This window comes from Gossypium hirsutum, chromosome D09, assembly GCF_007990345.1.
Source record: "Gossypium hirsutum isolate 1008001.06 chromosome D09, Gossypium_hirsutum_v2.1, whole genome shotgun sequence".
NCBI lineage: Eukaryota > Viridiplantae > Streptophyta > Magnoliopsida > Malvales > Malvaceae > Gossypium > Gossypium hirsutum.
In genome coordinates, this window is record NC_053445.1 from 31,622,779 (window position 1) to 31,641,180 (window position 18,402).

General features: G+C 34.3%; 1 protein-coding gene and 1 non-coding gene across 2 annotated transcripts; one reads left to right on the top strand and one right to left on the bottom strand.

Moving 5' to 3' along the window:
* Nucleotides 1–7,455: 7,455 nt before the first annotated feature.
* Nucleotides 7,456–11,926, bottom strand: LOC107892627 (bromodomain-containing protein 2-like). The gene is made up of 3 exons (XM_016817692.1): nucleotides 11,756–11,926; nucleotides 7,812–7,907; nucleotides 7,456–7,524 (listed from the first exon to the last, which is right to left on the bottom strand). The coding sequence occupies exons 1-3, from the start codon at nucleotides 11,924–11,926 to the stop codon at nucleotides 7,456–7,458; spliced, it is 336 nt and encodes a 111-aa protein (XP_016673181.1).
* Nucleotides 11,927–12,740: 814 nt separating this feature from the next.
* LOC121221423 (small nucleolar RNA R71) lies at nucleotides 12,741–12,847 on the top strand. Its single transcript, XR_005918814.1, has one exon. It is a non-coding gene; the product is annotated as a small nucleolar RNA R71 (small nucleolar RNA).
* The last annotated feature ends 5,555 nt before the right edge of the window (nucleotides 12,848–18,402 follow it).

Consider the following 18,402-nt stretch of genomic DNA (forward strand, 5'->3'; position numbering starts at 1 on the left):
AATTTTTGGTTTATTAAGGGCTATATGATGGCCTATAATATTTAGATAAATTATTAATTGAGAAAAATTAGTTAATTTGATAGAATAACTAGTGAATAGATTAAATTGCAAAAGTTGTAAAGTTTGGGGTAATTGTGTAAATTTGAAAAAAATTGAAGGGTATTAATTGTGAAATGAATTGAAATTGAAATATATGCTTGAATGAGTAATTTTATATTTTAGATTAAGATCCCGTAGATACTCGTTAAAAGGAAAAAAGAACCGAATAGTCATTGAACTTCTACAAATATTACAATTCAATCCAGGTAAGTTCTTACGGTTTAATTTGTACTTGTAGAAATTTTATGAATGGAATTATGTATTTATTCTATTATTGAAAATGAATTATTATTGGAATTATGATATTGAATTGGATAATTGGATTAAATCGGACGCGGGATTTGAGTAGATTCATGATTTGGCGCATGACGGTATTGGAGAAAAATAACGGCAAATTACCCAAGTAAACCAAGGTTCAACATTTATTGCAAACTCTCTTGTTTTACTTTCTGTTTAGCTCTTATGAGCTTCTGATTAACTTTTACGAGTTTCTGTTTAGCTCTTATGAGCTTCTGTTAAACTCTTATGAGTTTCTGTTCAGCTCTTACGAGCTTCTGTTCAACTGTTAAGAGTTTCTGTTCAGCTCTTATGAGCTTCTGTTCAGCTTTCGATCTTCTATTAGTGTATCTAAGAAGCCCAGCTCTTATGAGCTTCTGTTAACGATGTACTCATACCCGTAAGTCGTTATTCAATTTTGGAAAGATTTTGGTAAGGTGATTTATTTATTGAGATTGAAAGACATGTTACTTATTTTTTATATTGAATTGAAAACAATAGTATTCATCGATTGAAGTTGTGATTGACAGGGAATTGATATGAATGGTTTTTATTATTTGCTTTATTATAGTAGGTTTGGTAAAATTTCTGTTTAACTTGTAGAACGACTAAGCTTCAATAAGCTTATTTTAGTTGTTTAATGTCCTTGTAGATTTTCGAAAGGTTAGATGATCGGATCAACACTCAAGTCACATTATCCAACTTATTCCGGTAGTTTTTGAAATGCTCAATATGGTTTATATGGCATATATAGGGTTTGTGTGTATTTGTTCAAAGTCTGACTTGTGTAAATGTTAAGAATTATAACTTTATTTATATAACCAACTTATATATATAGGTTTGAGAATGAGGCATATTAGGGATGTTGGTGTGAATGATATATATGTTTGTGTACATTTAATTTATGGTGGACTTTAGTAGAATTGTTAGATACATTAAATAGGTAAGTTTGAGTATTTGGTTGACATGTTTATAAGTTGTCATTTGAGGTGGCTAAGAGCATGTTGGTTGATTATTGTGATGATGAATGTTTAAGACTTATGATAGCTTGTATTGAATGTTTTAATATGGTCTAATGATGTGTAAATTGTTGAGGTTAGGTTGGTATCCATGTGGGTGAGAAATGTGGCTTAGAAAATAACCTATTTTTGTCCATACGGGCAGAGACACAAGCTTGTGTCTCAGCTGTGTGTCCCCTATCTCTTTTAATTTGCATAAGTCAATATGCTTAAAATTTTCACACGGCCTAGTACGCAGGCGTGTGGCTTGGCCGTGTGACCTCTGCACCTTATTAAAGCAAGTTATATGCTCACACGGCCTTGCACACGGGTGTGTGGCTTGGCCGTGTGACCCAAGTCAGAGAGCTCCCAAGTTTGGACACAGGTTGGGACACGACCATGTGTCCTATTTCGAATGCCCACACGGCCTGGCCACACAGGCATGTGTCCCTTGCACCTTTGAAAATTTTTGATGTTTTCTGAAAAATTCCTTGGGTACTCGGTTTAGTCCCGATTTATTTTTAATGTGTATTTTGGGCCTTGAGGGCCCACTTAAGGGGCAATATGATTGATTTTGGATTGGTTTCTGATATGAATTCTAAATGATATGAAATGCTTGTTATTCGATTTATAAATTTTGGTAATGTTTCGTAACCCTATTCCAGCAAAAGATACGGGTTAGGGGTGTTACACCCTGACTTCAGGTCTAACTTTGAAAAATAGGTTGCTTGGCCTAACTTATCCAACAACTCCTCAAATAAGGGTATAGGAAACTTGTACTTAATACAAAATGTCTAGGAACCATTCTTCTTTTTCACCGTAACAATAGGTGAGACAAAAGAGCTACTACTATGCCAAAAGATGCCAACATTGAGCATTTTTTACTCCATTTTCTCCTACACAGCTTTTTGAATGGTTGGATATCTACATGGCCTTAACTTCCCCACTTCTGATTCATCTTTCATGGGAATCTTGTGATCACATGCTCTATAGGGTGACAACTATTTAGGTTCACTAAAAACATCTTGAAATTCCTCTAATAGCAAGTGTAAATCAATTCTCAATTGACTGTCATCACCTGTTGAGGTTTCTATTGGTGGATTTGGTGCCCTGACCGCTTCCGGATATACTAACGTCTAGAGTGTAATTTCTGCAACCAAATATAAGTATTAGGTGATTTTCGCAAGTATACGGGTTAGGTTGTAATATAGTTTATACAACAAAGTATAGAAGTACTCCGAGGATCATACCCAATGGAGGTGAATACTATATTAATAATAACTCCGACGTTAATAGATCTAATTAGTATTTTAGTCAAATTATATTAAGGTAAAATATAAGGTGAAGAAAAATTATATTAAATAAAAAGAAATAAATTTCATTAAAAGAAAAACAAAAAAACTAACTTGTTGACTTAATCAATTCAAGGTATGGAAGACTAACTCACTTCGGTGGTCATAACTAATTCCTATTTTTGGTTCTACTCAATAAACTAGTCATTAACTTAGCAGGATCTCTTGATCTTCCATTAAACTAATGAGTTGGCAAAAACTACTTATTTTTCGACCTCATAGTTTAGACCGGATTGGGGTAAGGTATAAATGGATAGACAATACCATTTTTGGGTTCATTCCCACCTAGATGACTTCCTAGGGTTGTCTTATGGTTTAAGTTATTTCTATCCCAACCAGTTGGTCTATTAAGAAACCCTATATAGAAATTAATTACTCCTACGTCCACTCGCTAATCCCCCATAAGAGGATTATTCCTCATGGATCTCATAAACAATATAAACTTGATTATAAAGATAAACGTGAAAAGTAGATTAAGAATAAGAGTTTAAGAGAAATCTTGATTTTTATTGATAATTGAAAGTGCAGAAATTCATAAAGAGTTGATGAATCCGCAAGTTAGATTCTTCGAAGAATAAGAATGAAAGTAAACATAAATTACAAATGGAAATCCTAAGTACAAAAGGAATTAAAAACTAAATAAAAGTTGCAACCTAAACTAGAATAAAAGATTAAAGGTACAAAAAAGATGTTTATGAAGTGTTTAGTGAAGCCTATTTATAGATTTAGGGTTGGTTGTCATCCGTTGACCTAATTCGGTTGACATTTTCACGTTAAAGTTTGTTGCACAGACCAAAACGCCCTTATCTCAAAATTTTTCATGTCAAGGCAATGTCACGACATTTTCTGGCTTATGTTGCGACACTGGTGATAGTTTACAGGCTCAGGCTTGGATTCAGGGATATGTCACAACATCCTCTAGCTATGTCGCAACACTGAAGGCAGCTTTGCTCTTTTGCGTATCCTGCTCACTATGTTGTGATGTTGGCCCTCTGTGTTGCAACATGACAACCAGTCTCGTGTTCTCATGCCTCTAAATGATGTCTTACACACTCACCAAACACGTTAGCCTTCTTTTAGGCTTACTTTGGCCCTTAAGGTCATATAAATAACCCAGAATTAAAGTCCATTAAGCATGATCACAAACCATAATGTCCAATACCACTACTTGCAAAGTTTTCTAAAAAATAACCAAAAGTACCTCTGTAGCCAAGCCCATCCTAGCCTCAATTATCTGAAATCAAAGTTTGAAGGGGGTGAGCTTAAAACGGCTCAGTGTAGGTCTTAAATAACAATTATTTCACAAAACAATTGATCACAACATCATATTAATCAGTCCATAACATATATAAATTACTCAATTATAAATCAGATATGGCAGATTGTGTAATGATGTAATCAATGCAACATTTTCAAAATACAATACAGATATTAGAGCTTAAATCCCACCCAACTCTGCTACAAACCATATAGAGCCTTAAAACTTATCCAACCAATAACACACCAAAATATGGTCGAACCACCAGAAATTGCAAATTTACTGCCAGATACATAATATTGTAGACAAGCCACCAGAAATGCAGATCTACTGCTAGATACTTCCGTCGTACATTTTTTTCACCCTATGCATGTCTTATGGAAACATAACAAATTTTTCAGTAGCATGCTTTACATGCGAATCGGATTATCAAAGTATGGCATGCTTAACATGCGAGTTAGATCTCATATTTTTACACATAAATAGCATGTTTTATCAAGCAAATCAGAGCATCATAGTAGGACATAATAAACATACAAATCCTTAGATCAAAATTTAGTAACATATATTACTTCCATATAAATAAGTATACCATATTTTTATAAGCTATAAATCATATGACATGAGTGATGGAACTCATATATTATCATATATCTTAGAATCATCCAATAAACCACTCACACCACAGAATCACAGAATTTCGGGATTTACTTGTTATTATCGCTTATCAGTTTTACCGATTTTTATAAGTATTCACATAATCACAATATTAAATATCAATATCCATAAGTAATACACTTGCTATATATTTAAAAATAGTCTTCATCGTTATTTATTTAATCTTAATATCGAATAATATCATTTAAATCCCCACACCTTAGATTTGATGAATTAGATCTCGACTCCACTTCGAAAGAGATGAATTTGATTTTCCTTGAGTCACTATGTTAAATCAAAATATGTGTTAGTACCGATCTAACGAAATAATAATATTCCCATAAATAAATAACACTGATTCGACACTACTTACGCAAAAAGATTATCAACTATTACCCTTTTCTACAGTTGATGCGCATATTCCAAGATTTACAAGTATTCTTCAATGATGCACGAAACTGAATAGTTAGATCCTTGTTGAATAAAAATAATACTTCAAAAATATAATGCGTACGATAATTCTTCATACTTACAATTAAACGAAGAGAAAATGGCTTGGCAACAAAATCCTGAAAACCGGTCAAAGAGGGGGATTAGGCCTATAATTAGAAAATAAAAGAGTTTAAATAAAATAATAATTTGAAAGATGATTTTTAATAATGAAAAATCAGATTCAGGTTTTTACAAGAGAATTTTTAGAAAGAGGAGAAGAAAAGAAGAAAAATGGAAAAAAATCGGCGGTGGATAGCAGCGATGGTGTGGCGACAGCGGTAGTGGGGAAGGAAAGTGGTGCGAAAGCCGAGTATGGTGGAGAAGGGGAAGAGATTTGAAGAAAAATGGCTTTAAAGGTGTTGAAAAATAATTAAAAAAGCCAAAAACGGTGAAGGAGAAGGTGGTGGACGGCAAAGGAGGAGATGAGAGAAAAAAAAAGGAGTAACAAAATGAAAATTGAGGTTTTGGGAGAGCTGGGGCCAGCCAAGGGTAGTCAACAACTCATTTTGGGTAAAGTTGGGGACAAAAGGAGTGAAAAGGGGGATTTTGCACAAAAAGAAAAGTAGAAAGGGGCTGTGGAAGGAAAGTTTGAGGAAGGAGAATCTCATTCTTTTATGGAAAGACTTGGACGGCAAGGGGGAGTGTTGACCTTCTAGAATGGTCAACAATTGCAACTAGGATGAGAAAATAAATAAAATGAGTGTAGGGGAATTCAAACATTGGACCTCTAACAATTAATTAACACACTAAATCACTAGGCCTTTTTCTTCATTGTGATACAAATTTGCACAATTTAATAAATAAATTCTAGGGCGTGATAGGTTTAATCTGTTACAACGAATTGCGGTAGATCAAATTCCCCCACACTTAAGTCATTTCTTGTCCTTAAGCTAGAAAACATAAAAACAAAAAAGAAAAGACAACTCCTGAGTAAGTATAATACAAAGACGAGTTTTGGAACACATAATTAAGAATAATCATATATACACGTAATTCTGGCATGATATGTAGACGACTTACCATTTTCAATCTCAAACATCTAAGTTCAGTATATTACAAAGCATATAAACAAAAATGTCCTCAAATATATTAATCCATCAATAAATCATATAGGTAGTTTGGTTATCCTAGCAAAATACAAACAATCATTATTGCAATTACTCGATACAATGTCCATTCATGAATAGATTTACCTAGGTCACATAGGACTTTTCAGCTTGTAAAGCTCTGAGACTCAAGGTAGGTATGAAAGTAAAAAACAAGGAGCATCAAAACAGTTTCAAGCACGAAAGTAGTTTGGCACATCATTTTGTCCCCTATTCTTCCCCTTAATGACCCTTTCCCACTCATCGCCTTATTTCTCATTCTCTCACATTCCTTATTTCTCCTTCTTTCACCTTCCTTATTTCTCCATGTAGGAAGTCACAACTTGATAAAGTAACTATGGTCAACTTACGAGTTTTTGTGCACTAATGATTGAGGTTTCTAATTTTGACTTTTATTTTTATGTCAATGTTGACTTTTTCAACATATCTAACTCACAATGCTTTTGTTTTTCAATGTTCAAGTACTTTTTCTACTAGTTTTCACTTTTTTTTGTATTTTTCTTTTGTTTTGCACATTTTAGTTAGACCTATAATCACTATATCACACTGCTCCTTCCTATTTCACTCTAAATTTTACAAAACCACCATAATGTATCTACCTATCCCTCAATACGTATGACTAGATGTCTAAATTCGTGCATTTCAGGGACTAAAGAAAAATGGTAAGTACAAGTTCATATTTTGGCCCGAGTTTTGCACAAAGGTTTATCAAGAAGAGTTTTCTAGCTCAAATATCGGTACTAAGGATTGATGAATAAGGTTGGCTTTTTGGCTCTAGGTTATACCAAATAATGCCTTAGGTCATCCCTAGGTATCTCAATATTCATAAATTTAATCAATAAAAAAATCACAATTTTAACTATTTATCATACATACTAGCATGCTCGTTTCCCGATATTTTCTCAGTCATTTGGTATATTCAATTACTTAATATCTATTTATATTGTAATATATAGAACTTAGTATTTTTAAAATCATTCACTATCACATCAAATTTATAGTAAATACAATCAACCTATAAACATGCGCCTAACCAATTAATTGTATTTTTATAAGCCCAGGCTCACTTTTGGCAAGAAAAATAAACAAAAAATCATAAAAATAAAAAATAAATTTCCTATGTTACCCCCTCGACATTAGATAGGACATTGTCCCTAATGTACAACCTCTAAGTAGATAAATGAAGTTACCCGATTGATTGTGACATTGCCATAATCTTATAGTGGGTGCTTCCTTCCTCGTTCGTTTAAAGCTCGTAAATGTAGTGCTTCCTTCATGTGAGATTCCTGCATAGAAAATTTAAAAACAAAAACAAAAAAATATAGATATATAAAGCTATTGTTACTCCTACTCCTAACAATAAAAATAAAAACCATCCTAATTAATTGTTTTATAGTTTAACAAAATTAAAAAGTGTTTCAATCGTTAAAATGTGTCGATTTCCCCCCACCATTGGAGCTTTCCCTCGACCCGAGACGTGGCCTTGAGAGGAGCCTCTGCCTAATGAATGTGCATGCCAGGTTGGGCTATGGATGACGGGCCCTTTCTATGTAAAATGTTGTGGTTGAAATGCCGTATCGTAGTTGTCATTCTCCTCTTGAGAGTCTTGTTTTGCAGCTTCCTCTTCCTCCTCCTCTTCTCTCTCGCTTTCTCCTTCTTCGTTACTCCCCTATTCTTTGAATTTATGATGGGATCGCATGGGTCCATTTTTGTTTGGCGGTAAATTTCGTATTCTCATATTGTTCTGCCGTGCAAACTCTTGTCCAACTAGGCTCATTTTCTGCATCTAGACAAGTTCATGGGCCGTGCTACCTACCCAGGCTCGAAGACCCGCCCAAAATTTGGGAATGTTTGGGCAAAAATTTTAGGCCTGAAAAATGGGCTTGGGCAAAGAAATTAGGCCTGTTTAAAATATGGGTTAGGCTCAGGCTCGGGCTTGGGCTTAAACATTCAAGGGTCGAGCCTGACTCAACCCATTTTAAGTTTATAATACTTTATATTATGTTATTTTTATATATTGTGTAATTTAGAACACATTAAAAAAAACTTATACTAAACATATAATACTACTCTAATGTAAACATTAAAATAATGTTAAGATGATTATATAAAAAATTTCAATAAATAAAAAATGTATAAAATTATTAAATATTAAAATAAAAATAAAATAAAATAAAATAAAATATTTTTAAAAAAAATTAAAAAATTAATATAGACAGACCTAAAATGGGCTTGAGTTAGTCTTTTACAAATATGGGCAGGTTTGGACAAAATTTGTATCCACCTTTTCATCCATTCAGTGTTCGAAAATTCACTTCCTTTCCGAGCTTTTGATACTTCTTTTATTTTTAGAGATACCAAGACATCTATCTTTGCTGGTTCCAATCCTTAATTTGTTTTCGATTGAGCTCGACGTATTAGGTATACATAGAGTCACCTATTAAGCTCTTCTTCGGCTTTATGAACTATTTATTTGCTTCCATTGAAACTCCAACCTTTTTGTATAATGTCGTCACTAGGTCAGGGAAGAAAACCCCGACCTTTTGGCCACTGATACAACATTTCATGCTGTGATTAGAGGTGTGCATGGGCCAGGCCGGGCTCAAAAAAAATATAGGTCCGTTTGCTAGGCCCAAGCCTTGCCCGACCCGAAAAATGGGCCTAAAATTTTGCCCAAGCCTGACCTGGATAAAATGCTAAAACCCAAGCCCGACCTGGCCCGCCAATATTAATTTTTATATTATTTTTTATATAATTTTAAAATATATATTATACATCAAAAATACTAAAAGCATCAAAATAAATATTTCCCAATAAATTGAAAATAGATTTTAAAAAAATATGTATACTTAAACAACACTAAGATAGATACAACTTAATAAGCAAATGCCTCTAAAATAATAACAAAATTAACAAATGTCTTTAAAATAATAAAAAAATTAACAATAAAATAAGTTTTATACAATATCCAAACAATAGCAACAAAATTGTAGCAACATAATAGTAAAATGGTAGCAAAATAGGGAGAAAACAACAAGAAAATAATATTAAAAAAATAGATTTTTTTATCCTTTAGTGAATTCGGGTCGGGCCGGGCCCGGGCAAAAAATGCCTTACTCGAAGCCCGGCCTGTTTTTTAAATGAGCATTATTTTTTTGTCCAAGCCCATTTTTTGGTCCTATACTTTTGCCCAAACCCTCCCACATTTTGAGCGGGCCTTCAGGAGGGCCGGCTGGCCCGACCAGTGAACAGGTCTAGCTGTGATAGATCCATTCCCTGATACATATCTGTTTCTTCTGCAAAATGTCATATAATAGAATAGCTTGAAAAGTATTTACGTTAGAAACATTCATTGTAGGTGTAATTCTACTGCAAAGAAATGACATTCACATCTTAGCTTCAGTAAACATTAGCGCTTGATTAAAATTGGTTGGTAGTCTGATATTCAGTCAGCGATTCCACTCACCCCTCCCTTCGGTTAGGTAATTTATAATGTTATCCATTTCTCTGTCATTAAAATTTGTTAAATTAGTGTTTTCAAGGAAATCATTTTTATAGTATGGAGTATTATAAAACTCACAAATTCCCTTAGGGGTGACGTGTACCTATTTGCCTTGTACTGTTATGGTTTCCCAAATAGCCGCGTTCCTCATCTCTTGATCCTTAAAAGATGCATAAAACTCTTGGACCACGGGGATAACAATATTTTCTTTGGGAGTCATGCAAAATCGCTCCCATCTATGATACTGAACTAACGCCCAAATTTGTTTACAAAGAATAATCAACGGTTTGAAACCCCATTCTTGAATGAATGTCCTTCCTGGTAATCTAGAAAATATTTTTTGAGATTCGCATTTGGAAATTTTGAAGGGTACGTGACCACCAATGGCTCTTGTTCACTAGTTCATCTAAATTTCCTAGAAGGCATTTTCAATAATATTTTTTACTAGAAAAAGATAAATCAAGCAACGTATTTCAAAGAAACAAAAGAACAATGCAATGGAAAATAAACTTAAGCAGGAACCCTTAGCCTTGTTAGAAATATCGTGATTCTTCGCGAAAATTTGTTACAAGTTCCTCGTTTATGTGGTGCTTTTATCCCTGCACAAAGTAGAATACAAGAAAAGGAAGAAAAAGTTGCAACAAAGTAGAAAGAAAAATAAAATGGGGTTTTTTTTTGCGATTGAAGAGTTTAGGAGGGTTTAGAAATAGTTAGAAGTGTTTTAATTTTTAAAATTTTAGTGTTTTTAGGTTAAAAATTGGGTAGAATAAGGGTTAAAGCCGACAGGTTGTGCAACGGGTCGAGTCGACCCTGTAGAAAATTGCAGCGATGTCACGATATGGGGGTTCGATGTTGCGACACCCCTGGCAGGCTATCGATGTCGCGACATCGGGGTTTGATGTTGCGACACATTGGAATCTTTAGATTTTGGGACTATTGACTACTTTTTTGCGACATAGAGGTGCCAAGTCGCGACATCGAGCTGAATTGTTCGATTCTTTGATCTTCTTATCGGTGTTAGAACACTGGCTCTACTTTGGCCCCTATTGAGTTTCAAAATGTTCAGGCATACATAACCTAATTCTAAACAATTTAAATCAAATTAATTCCTAATCTACCTGTAAGTCTACTAAAATACAATAATTTACAAAATTTTAACACAGTTTAAAAAGTGTTAGGTATTACTATCAAATTCATCTGTTAGCTCTATTAGTGTATACATGGATGCGTCTTTGATTGTTTTTCTATCCATTATTGGTCCGATGTCCATCATGCCATTCCACCTTTTTTCTGTTTGTCCAGCTCTTTGAATTTGTTCTTTCTACTTGCATTGATTACAGAGAATACCTTTTTCCAACTCAAGATAGCTAGGGGTTTTACAGATATTTCATAACATGATCTCCCTAACTTTTCCCTACTTCCCTGATTTTGTTGGTGATTGCATTTGAATATTTCAGTCTCACAATTTTTTTAATGATTAGTTCATTATTTTCTAGGTCAATGGTGAACCTAGATGTGGCTGGAAACAATCTACCTAACAGAGTAAGTATCTTAAGGTCTTCCTCAAAGTCCAAAATCACAAAATTGATCGGGATGATAACACTACGCATCTTAACCAACACATATTCAGGTACCCTTTTCGGTTGTACCAAAGACCTGCCAGTTAATTGTAGTGTGATATATGTGTTTCTAAGTTCCCCTAACCCGAGTTTCTTGTATATTGATAAGGGCATTAAATTTATACTAGCTCCTAGATCACATAGGGCCTTACTAAAGTGAATATCTCCTATCTCTATAGGAATTGTAAAACTCCCTGGTTCTTTTAGTTTTGGAGGTATTAGTTTAGAGATTATTGTACTACAAGATGCATCTATATTGATTTCCTCTCCTATTTTAATTTTCTTACGCCTACTCATGATTTCTTTTAAGTACTTAGCGTATTTAGGAACGTTTTCAATTAATTCAATTAGAGGCGAGTTAACGTTAAGTGACTTGAATAAGTTTAGAAAACATACAAGTTCTGCTTCATCCCATTTTTGTTTATCTTCTAGCTGTGAGGGGAATGGTACCTTGGTCAGTGCAGGTTCTTGGTTTGGCTTAGCTGTCGACTCGACTACCCTTTTTGGTTCTAGTTTAGCATCGTCGTTTCGAGGGGTTTCTTCTTGAATATCACCGACATCCTCCATATCCTTCTATTGAGTTAGGTTATTCAGGCTACTCAGTACTTTACCCTATCGGAGCACAATTGCTTTCATGTGCTTCTTCCCTTCCCTCCGAGGATTGTTCTCGGTATTGTTTGGGATCCTAATGCCAATTTGCCTTTTGATGTCTCCCCTCATTCTCATCAATTGGCTCATTTGATCTTTAAGTTTTGTCAATGTTTTTTGTTTGATTGCACTCAGATTGCACCTGTTTCACTTTAGTTCACATTGTCTGCATCTCTTACTTGATTAAACCTAGTTGTTGACCACATACAATATTTTCATTTGGGTTGGCCCTTTCCTGAGGTTTCTGCAGATATGGAGGTTGGTAAGTAATATTTTATTTAATAGGGTTAGAATTATTACTTCCTCATTGATTACCGCCCAATCTCAAATTCGGGTGATCTCTCTAGCTTGGATTATAAGTATTTGAATAAGGATTTCCACCCCCATTTTCGATGTAATTCTATTCTCGGCTGGGTTCTCAAAATATTGACCAATAGGTCTATCTACATCGTATATCAAAAATTCACTAGATGTTGACTCTATCCGGTTAAGTCTATCCAAGATCTATTGATATTGATATTCTTTCTGAACAATTTTCACTGCAGACGATCTCTGGCCATAAGTAAATCGTTTATTTGGCCACTAGAAGGAATTTATCACCATGTTTTCTATAAGATCATACATATCCTTGCATGTTCGGTTCATCAAGGCTCTTTTTGCGACTCTATCTATACCTGATCTTGCATTTGTATCCAACCCATTGTAGAACATCTGCAACCGTAACCAGTCGGGCAAACCATGATGTGGGCATATTTTAACCAACGTTTTAAACCATTTCCAAGCTTTATGAAAACTTTCTCCTTCTATTTTTTTAAATATGGAAATCTCCCTCCTGAGTTGGACTGTCTTGCTAATAGGGAAAAACTTGTGTAGAAACTTTTTTGCAAGTTTGTTCAATGTCATTATAGATACTAGTACTTGCGAATCTAACTAAGAGAAAATGTTATCTATTAAGGAGAAGGGGAGCAACTGAAGACAAAAAACATCATTGGTGACCCCGTTAAATTTAAAAGTGTCACAAAGTTGGAGCAACCGCTTTAGATGTTGATTTGGGTCCTCCGTCGTTGTCCCTCTGAATTACAGATTATTCTGGACCATCTGGCTCATAGCCAGTTTGATCTCAAAATTATTTTCCATGATGGTCGACCTTATAATGCTTCATTGTACCATATCAAGATTTGGTAGCACATAGTCTCTTAAGGTTCTTTCTTCTAGAGCCATTGGTGGGTTTAACGATAGTTGTGGTGATAAGTCAAGTTCGTCAAACAACGGGTTCTCTCATGATGGGTTAACTGCAGCAGGTGGATTGTTTTACATCTGTTATTGATGACGACGATTTCTACGAATTATTCTTTCTGGATTAGTGGCTGGCTCTATAGGTGTGCCTCTATTACAAGTCATACACTGAAACCACAAAGAAAAGTAAAAGCGTTAGTAAGGAAAAATAAAATAAAAACTGTACCCATAATTTAAATATTTCCTAATTATTCTATTGAATGCAAAAAACAATGGCGCCAACAACTTGATCGCCTCTGGATGTACTAATGTCTAGAGTGTAATTCCTACAACCAAATATAAGTATTAGGCAGTTTCCACAAGTATACGAGTCAGGTTTTAATATAGTTTATACAACGAAGTATAGAAGTACTTCGAGGATTGTACCTAAGGGAGGCGAATACTAAATTAATAATAACTCCGATATTAATAGATCTAATTAGTATTTTAATTAAATTATATTACGATAAAATATAAGATAAATAAAAAATGTATTAAATAAAAATAAATAAATTGCATTAAAAGAAAAACGAAAAACTAACTTGCTGACTTAATCAATTCTAGGTATGAAAGACTAACTCACTTCGGTGGTCGTAACTAATTCCTTTTTCGGGTTCTACTCAATCAACTAGTCGTTAACCTAACAGGACCTCTCGATCTTTCACTAAACTAACGAGTTGACAAGAATACTTATCTGTCAACCTCACAGTTTATACCGAATTAGGGTAAGGTGTTCACAGATAGACAATACCAATTTTGGGTTCACTCCCACCTAGATGACTTTCTAGGGCTGTTAGGCTTAGGTTTTAAATTCTTCCTATCCCAACGAATTGGTCTGCTAAGAAATTAATTACTCTTACGTCCACTCGCTAATCCCCTATAATATGATTAGTTCCTTATGGATCTCATAAACAATAAAAACTTGATTAAAAAGATAAACATGAAAACTAGATCAATAATAAGGGTTTGAGAGAAATCCTGATTTGTATTGATAATTGAAAAAGCAAAAATCTACAAAGAGTTTATGAATCCACAAGTCAGGTTCTCTGAAGAACAAGAATGAAAATAAAACTGAATTACAAATGGAAATCCTAAGTACAAAAAAATTAAAAACTAAATAAAAGTTGCAATATAAACTAGAATAAAAGATTAAAGGTATAGAAAAGATGTTTATGAAGTGTTTAATGAAGCCTATTTATAGATTTAGGGTTGGTTGCTGTCCATTGACCTAATTCGACTGACGTTTTTACATTAAAATTTGTTGCGCAAACCAAAACGCCCTCGGCTTATTAATTCTTCACGTCAAGGCAGTGTCCGACATCCTCTGCCCTATGTCGCGACACTGGTGACATTTTACAGGCTTAGGCTTGGATTCAGGGCTGTGTCGTAACATCCTCTAGCTATATCGTGACACTGATGGTAGTTTTTCTATTTTGGGTATCCTTCTCACTATGTTGCGACATTGACCCTCAATGTTGCAACATGACAAGCAAACTCGTGTTCTCGTGCCTCCGAATGATACCCTACACACTCACCAAATACGTTAGCCTTCCTTTAGGCCTACTTTGACCCCTAAGGTCGTATAAATAGCTCAAATCAACTAAAAGTGAAAAACTAAATAACACATAATGAAATTGCATTTATACAAGCTCCTTAAGTACAGAAAATGGTTTAATTTGCTACAACTAATTACGGCATGTCATGCCTTAGGTGTAGTATTTTCGTCAATATACACTTGTAATTTTTTCGAACAGATTGGTTAATAAAACAAATTCATTTATTACAATGAATATACTTTATATTATTATCCTCAAATAGTTTTTGCATGCAAAGAAAAATAGAAGTAGATGTTGTTCATTAGTTGTTTATTGTTTAAACTGACATTAAGCGATATTACGTGGTCGGATCGTAGTATAGAAAGACAACTTGTATTATTAGACGAGCCTAAACATGTCCTTAGTCTAATCGAAAATGAGTAAATCGATTGAAAGACTAATATATCGTCTATCAAGTCTAATTGGGGGAGATACCTTGTCTTGAGCATCAGATACAATGCATCGGACTTGATCCAAGTAGAATAGATCTTGAATCCGTTTTTGGATTTATTCACTTGTGACTTCTATAGTAAGGAACCGAAAGCTGGTGCGTTAGGTTTACAACTTCTAAAGTATGCAGCGTCAATCACAACAGTGGAGTTCATAGTTCAAGACATGAGTAAGTGATATCCTCTTATAGGCATTACATGGTTAATGAAAAGTAAACGTGGTCACGATTATTCGTCTTTGTGATGAATGACTTGATTACTATTTGATAGTATTGACTTTTCATGAAAGAAAATGTAATGGTTACCATAAGATAAAATAGGATCATACTGGGAGAGCGGATATTATCCCAAAGAGATCACTGATATCGTATGAAGGTAACACAGTTTTGACAAGGTCATTGGACGATCACTGAGTACTTACTTTCGTAATGGTATGTTGTTAGGGAGAGCTCAGTCATGATACTATGGTTGAATAAATTCGTGACTAAATGAGTTTATAATTAGTAGGAGAAAAGTCGAAACTTAATTATAAATCATTTTAAGGCCTAATTACATATGTCCAATTGATCCATTCGCTAGCTTGTTGAAACCAAAAATGAATTGCGAGTTTAAATAAAAATGAACAAAATGAATAGTTAAAGAGAAATGGAAAACATTCAATAATGATTATGATTTATTTTTTCGAAATGAAAAGATGGAATCATTTGGAAAGGTTGCCAAAAATGGAAATAGAAACGATCCATTTGCAATTTTATATGGATTACTTAAAAATGATCGGAAGAATGAGTTTATGTTTTTGAGCTGTGTTGAAGCTAAAAAATGAAAATAAACCATTCGGTCACAGTGAACATGTTGAGTTATGAAATATTGAACATATTTTCTCAAAATTTTATCAGGGATAAAATCATCAAAAATTTTACCGGAGGTAAAATCGTCAAAGTTTTACTGGGAGTAAAATAGGGATGAGAAAATTATTTAATATAGAATATTAAAGTTTATTTTAGGAAATAGAAAAACTGAATTGGGCTAGATCACATTATAGAATACTGGGTTAAAAGGCCTAAGAAGTACTCGTAATTGGACCCGATGTGGGAGACACCCGAATCCCCATCATATGAGGGAAGTACACCTCATCTAGAATAACAATTTTATTGGTTTCTATTAAAGAAAAGAGAAGTTTTGTTTTCATCTCAAATTAAAAAGAGAAACTTTTTTTTTTAGTTTTGTGTTTCGATTCAATTAGTTCGAGCTCACACTCAAAGCAGTTCATGGTATGAAAATAACAAAAAAAATCGTTTGGTTAAAAGCCAGAAAACATCAAAGATCCGCTTATCCGAAAACACAAATATAATTTTAGTCTAAGATTTATTGCTATAAATATCACAAACCAGATCGATTTTTAAAATTTTAATTTCCCGCTATACAATAAAACTGTTTTCAAAACATATTTTTTTCAACAGTCATGGTTGTCATAACCCTCAAATAAGTACTAAGATGATGTCCTTGACTATTTAACACTAGCAACATCTTAGAGGATAATCGAGCATTCATTACCTGCACTGCACCTGGTTACAGTCCTTTCAATTCACAACAATCACCATAATGTTAAATTTTCGTAGTCAAGGCTTCAAAGGTCCAAACGATAGGTCCCAAACTCACCAACCATTGGACCCCTAACACAAGATCACATCCCTTCAACGGAAGGACCATGAAATCATTTTTGGAACTCAACTCCCTGGCAAAGCCAACCCACATTTTCACAAATTTCCCTAATACCAAGACTTTTTCCATCAACTATAGCAACCTTCAGTGCAAAATGCCTTTTTACAGGTAATCCCAAAATTTTCACAGCAACAAAATCTAGAAAATTATGCTTACTACCGTTGTCTATCCGTACAAGCAAACTTCTATTACCAATGTAGCTTGAACATGCATAGTTTCTAATCCATATTATCAACACAATTAGCAAATTCTTCTTGTTGAACTCCTACTTCACAATTGTCTAAAAGCAGCTGATACAATTAGTATTGCATATACTATGACCTACAGTATATTTTAGGCCACAAAGGCCCCTACGCTTCCTATCTTCAACCTCAGCAGTTGTAGGTAACTTATTTGGTGGTTTTGGGTTGATGAGCACATTATTTTTAATTGTTATAGTATTGGTGGTTCCTTTAGGTTGGCGTTGTAGGTTTTTAAAAGGCCGAGGATTTAGATAGTTGGATTTAGGAAAGGTAGACTGAGAATGGCTAGGTCAATCATAACTGATCGACTTGTTTAAAAATGAATTCATTTGTTTCCTAGTAGACAAGTATTGGATGGATTCAATTTGTTTAGCTAGCAGAAAGCCTCTTTAAGGGTTTTTGGTCCAAATAGTTCTACTTGCTGACTTATACCAGGTCAGACGTTACTAAAAAACATGCTAAGTGCATAAGAATCATCTAAATGCTGATTGAGAAGGCTTACAAAGTCATCGTAGAATTTATCTATCGATCCCAGTCGTTCCAGCGCCATCATCTAAAACTTAGGATCATCAAATTCTTCTAGTGCAAACCTATCACGAATGACTTGCAAATAATAACTTCATACCAATTGCTCAATCCCACCTTGAGCACGTCCTTCCAAATATAGTATCATAATACAAACCTTGGCACTGTCAGACACCATCTCTACAGCAAAATACTGCTCCATTTTACTCCACCATCCTCGAAAATCATCTACTAAAAATTTGGGACAATCAAACCGAAAGAATCAGAACAAGAATCACGATTTTTATCACCATCATCTTATTTTGACTATTGCCTGCATGGGAGTAACCTAAAGGGGACGCTCCAAGAACTCCTTGCACCTCATCCAGTCCAAACTTACCCAGAGACGTTTCAAAATATGGCCTTGATTTTAGCTTTCATTTCCCCATGAAATCCTTGAAACCTCAGATCAACTAGACGGTCATTCTCTTGCACCTGTGTTTGAATTTTTGCAATCTTAATTTGAATTTGATTAACTGGCCCTTATGATGCCATGGATACCCAGAAAAGAGACTCTGATACCAATTTGATAGAACTGTGAAATGGCC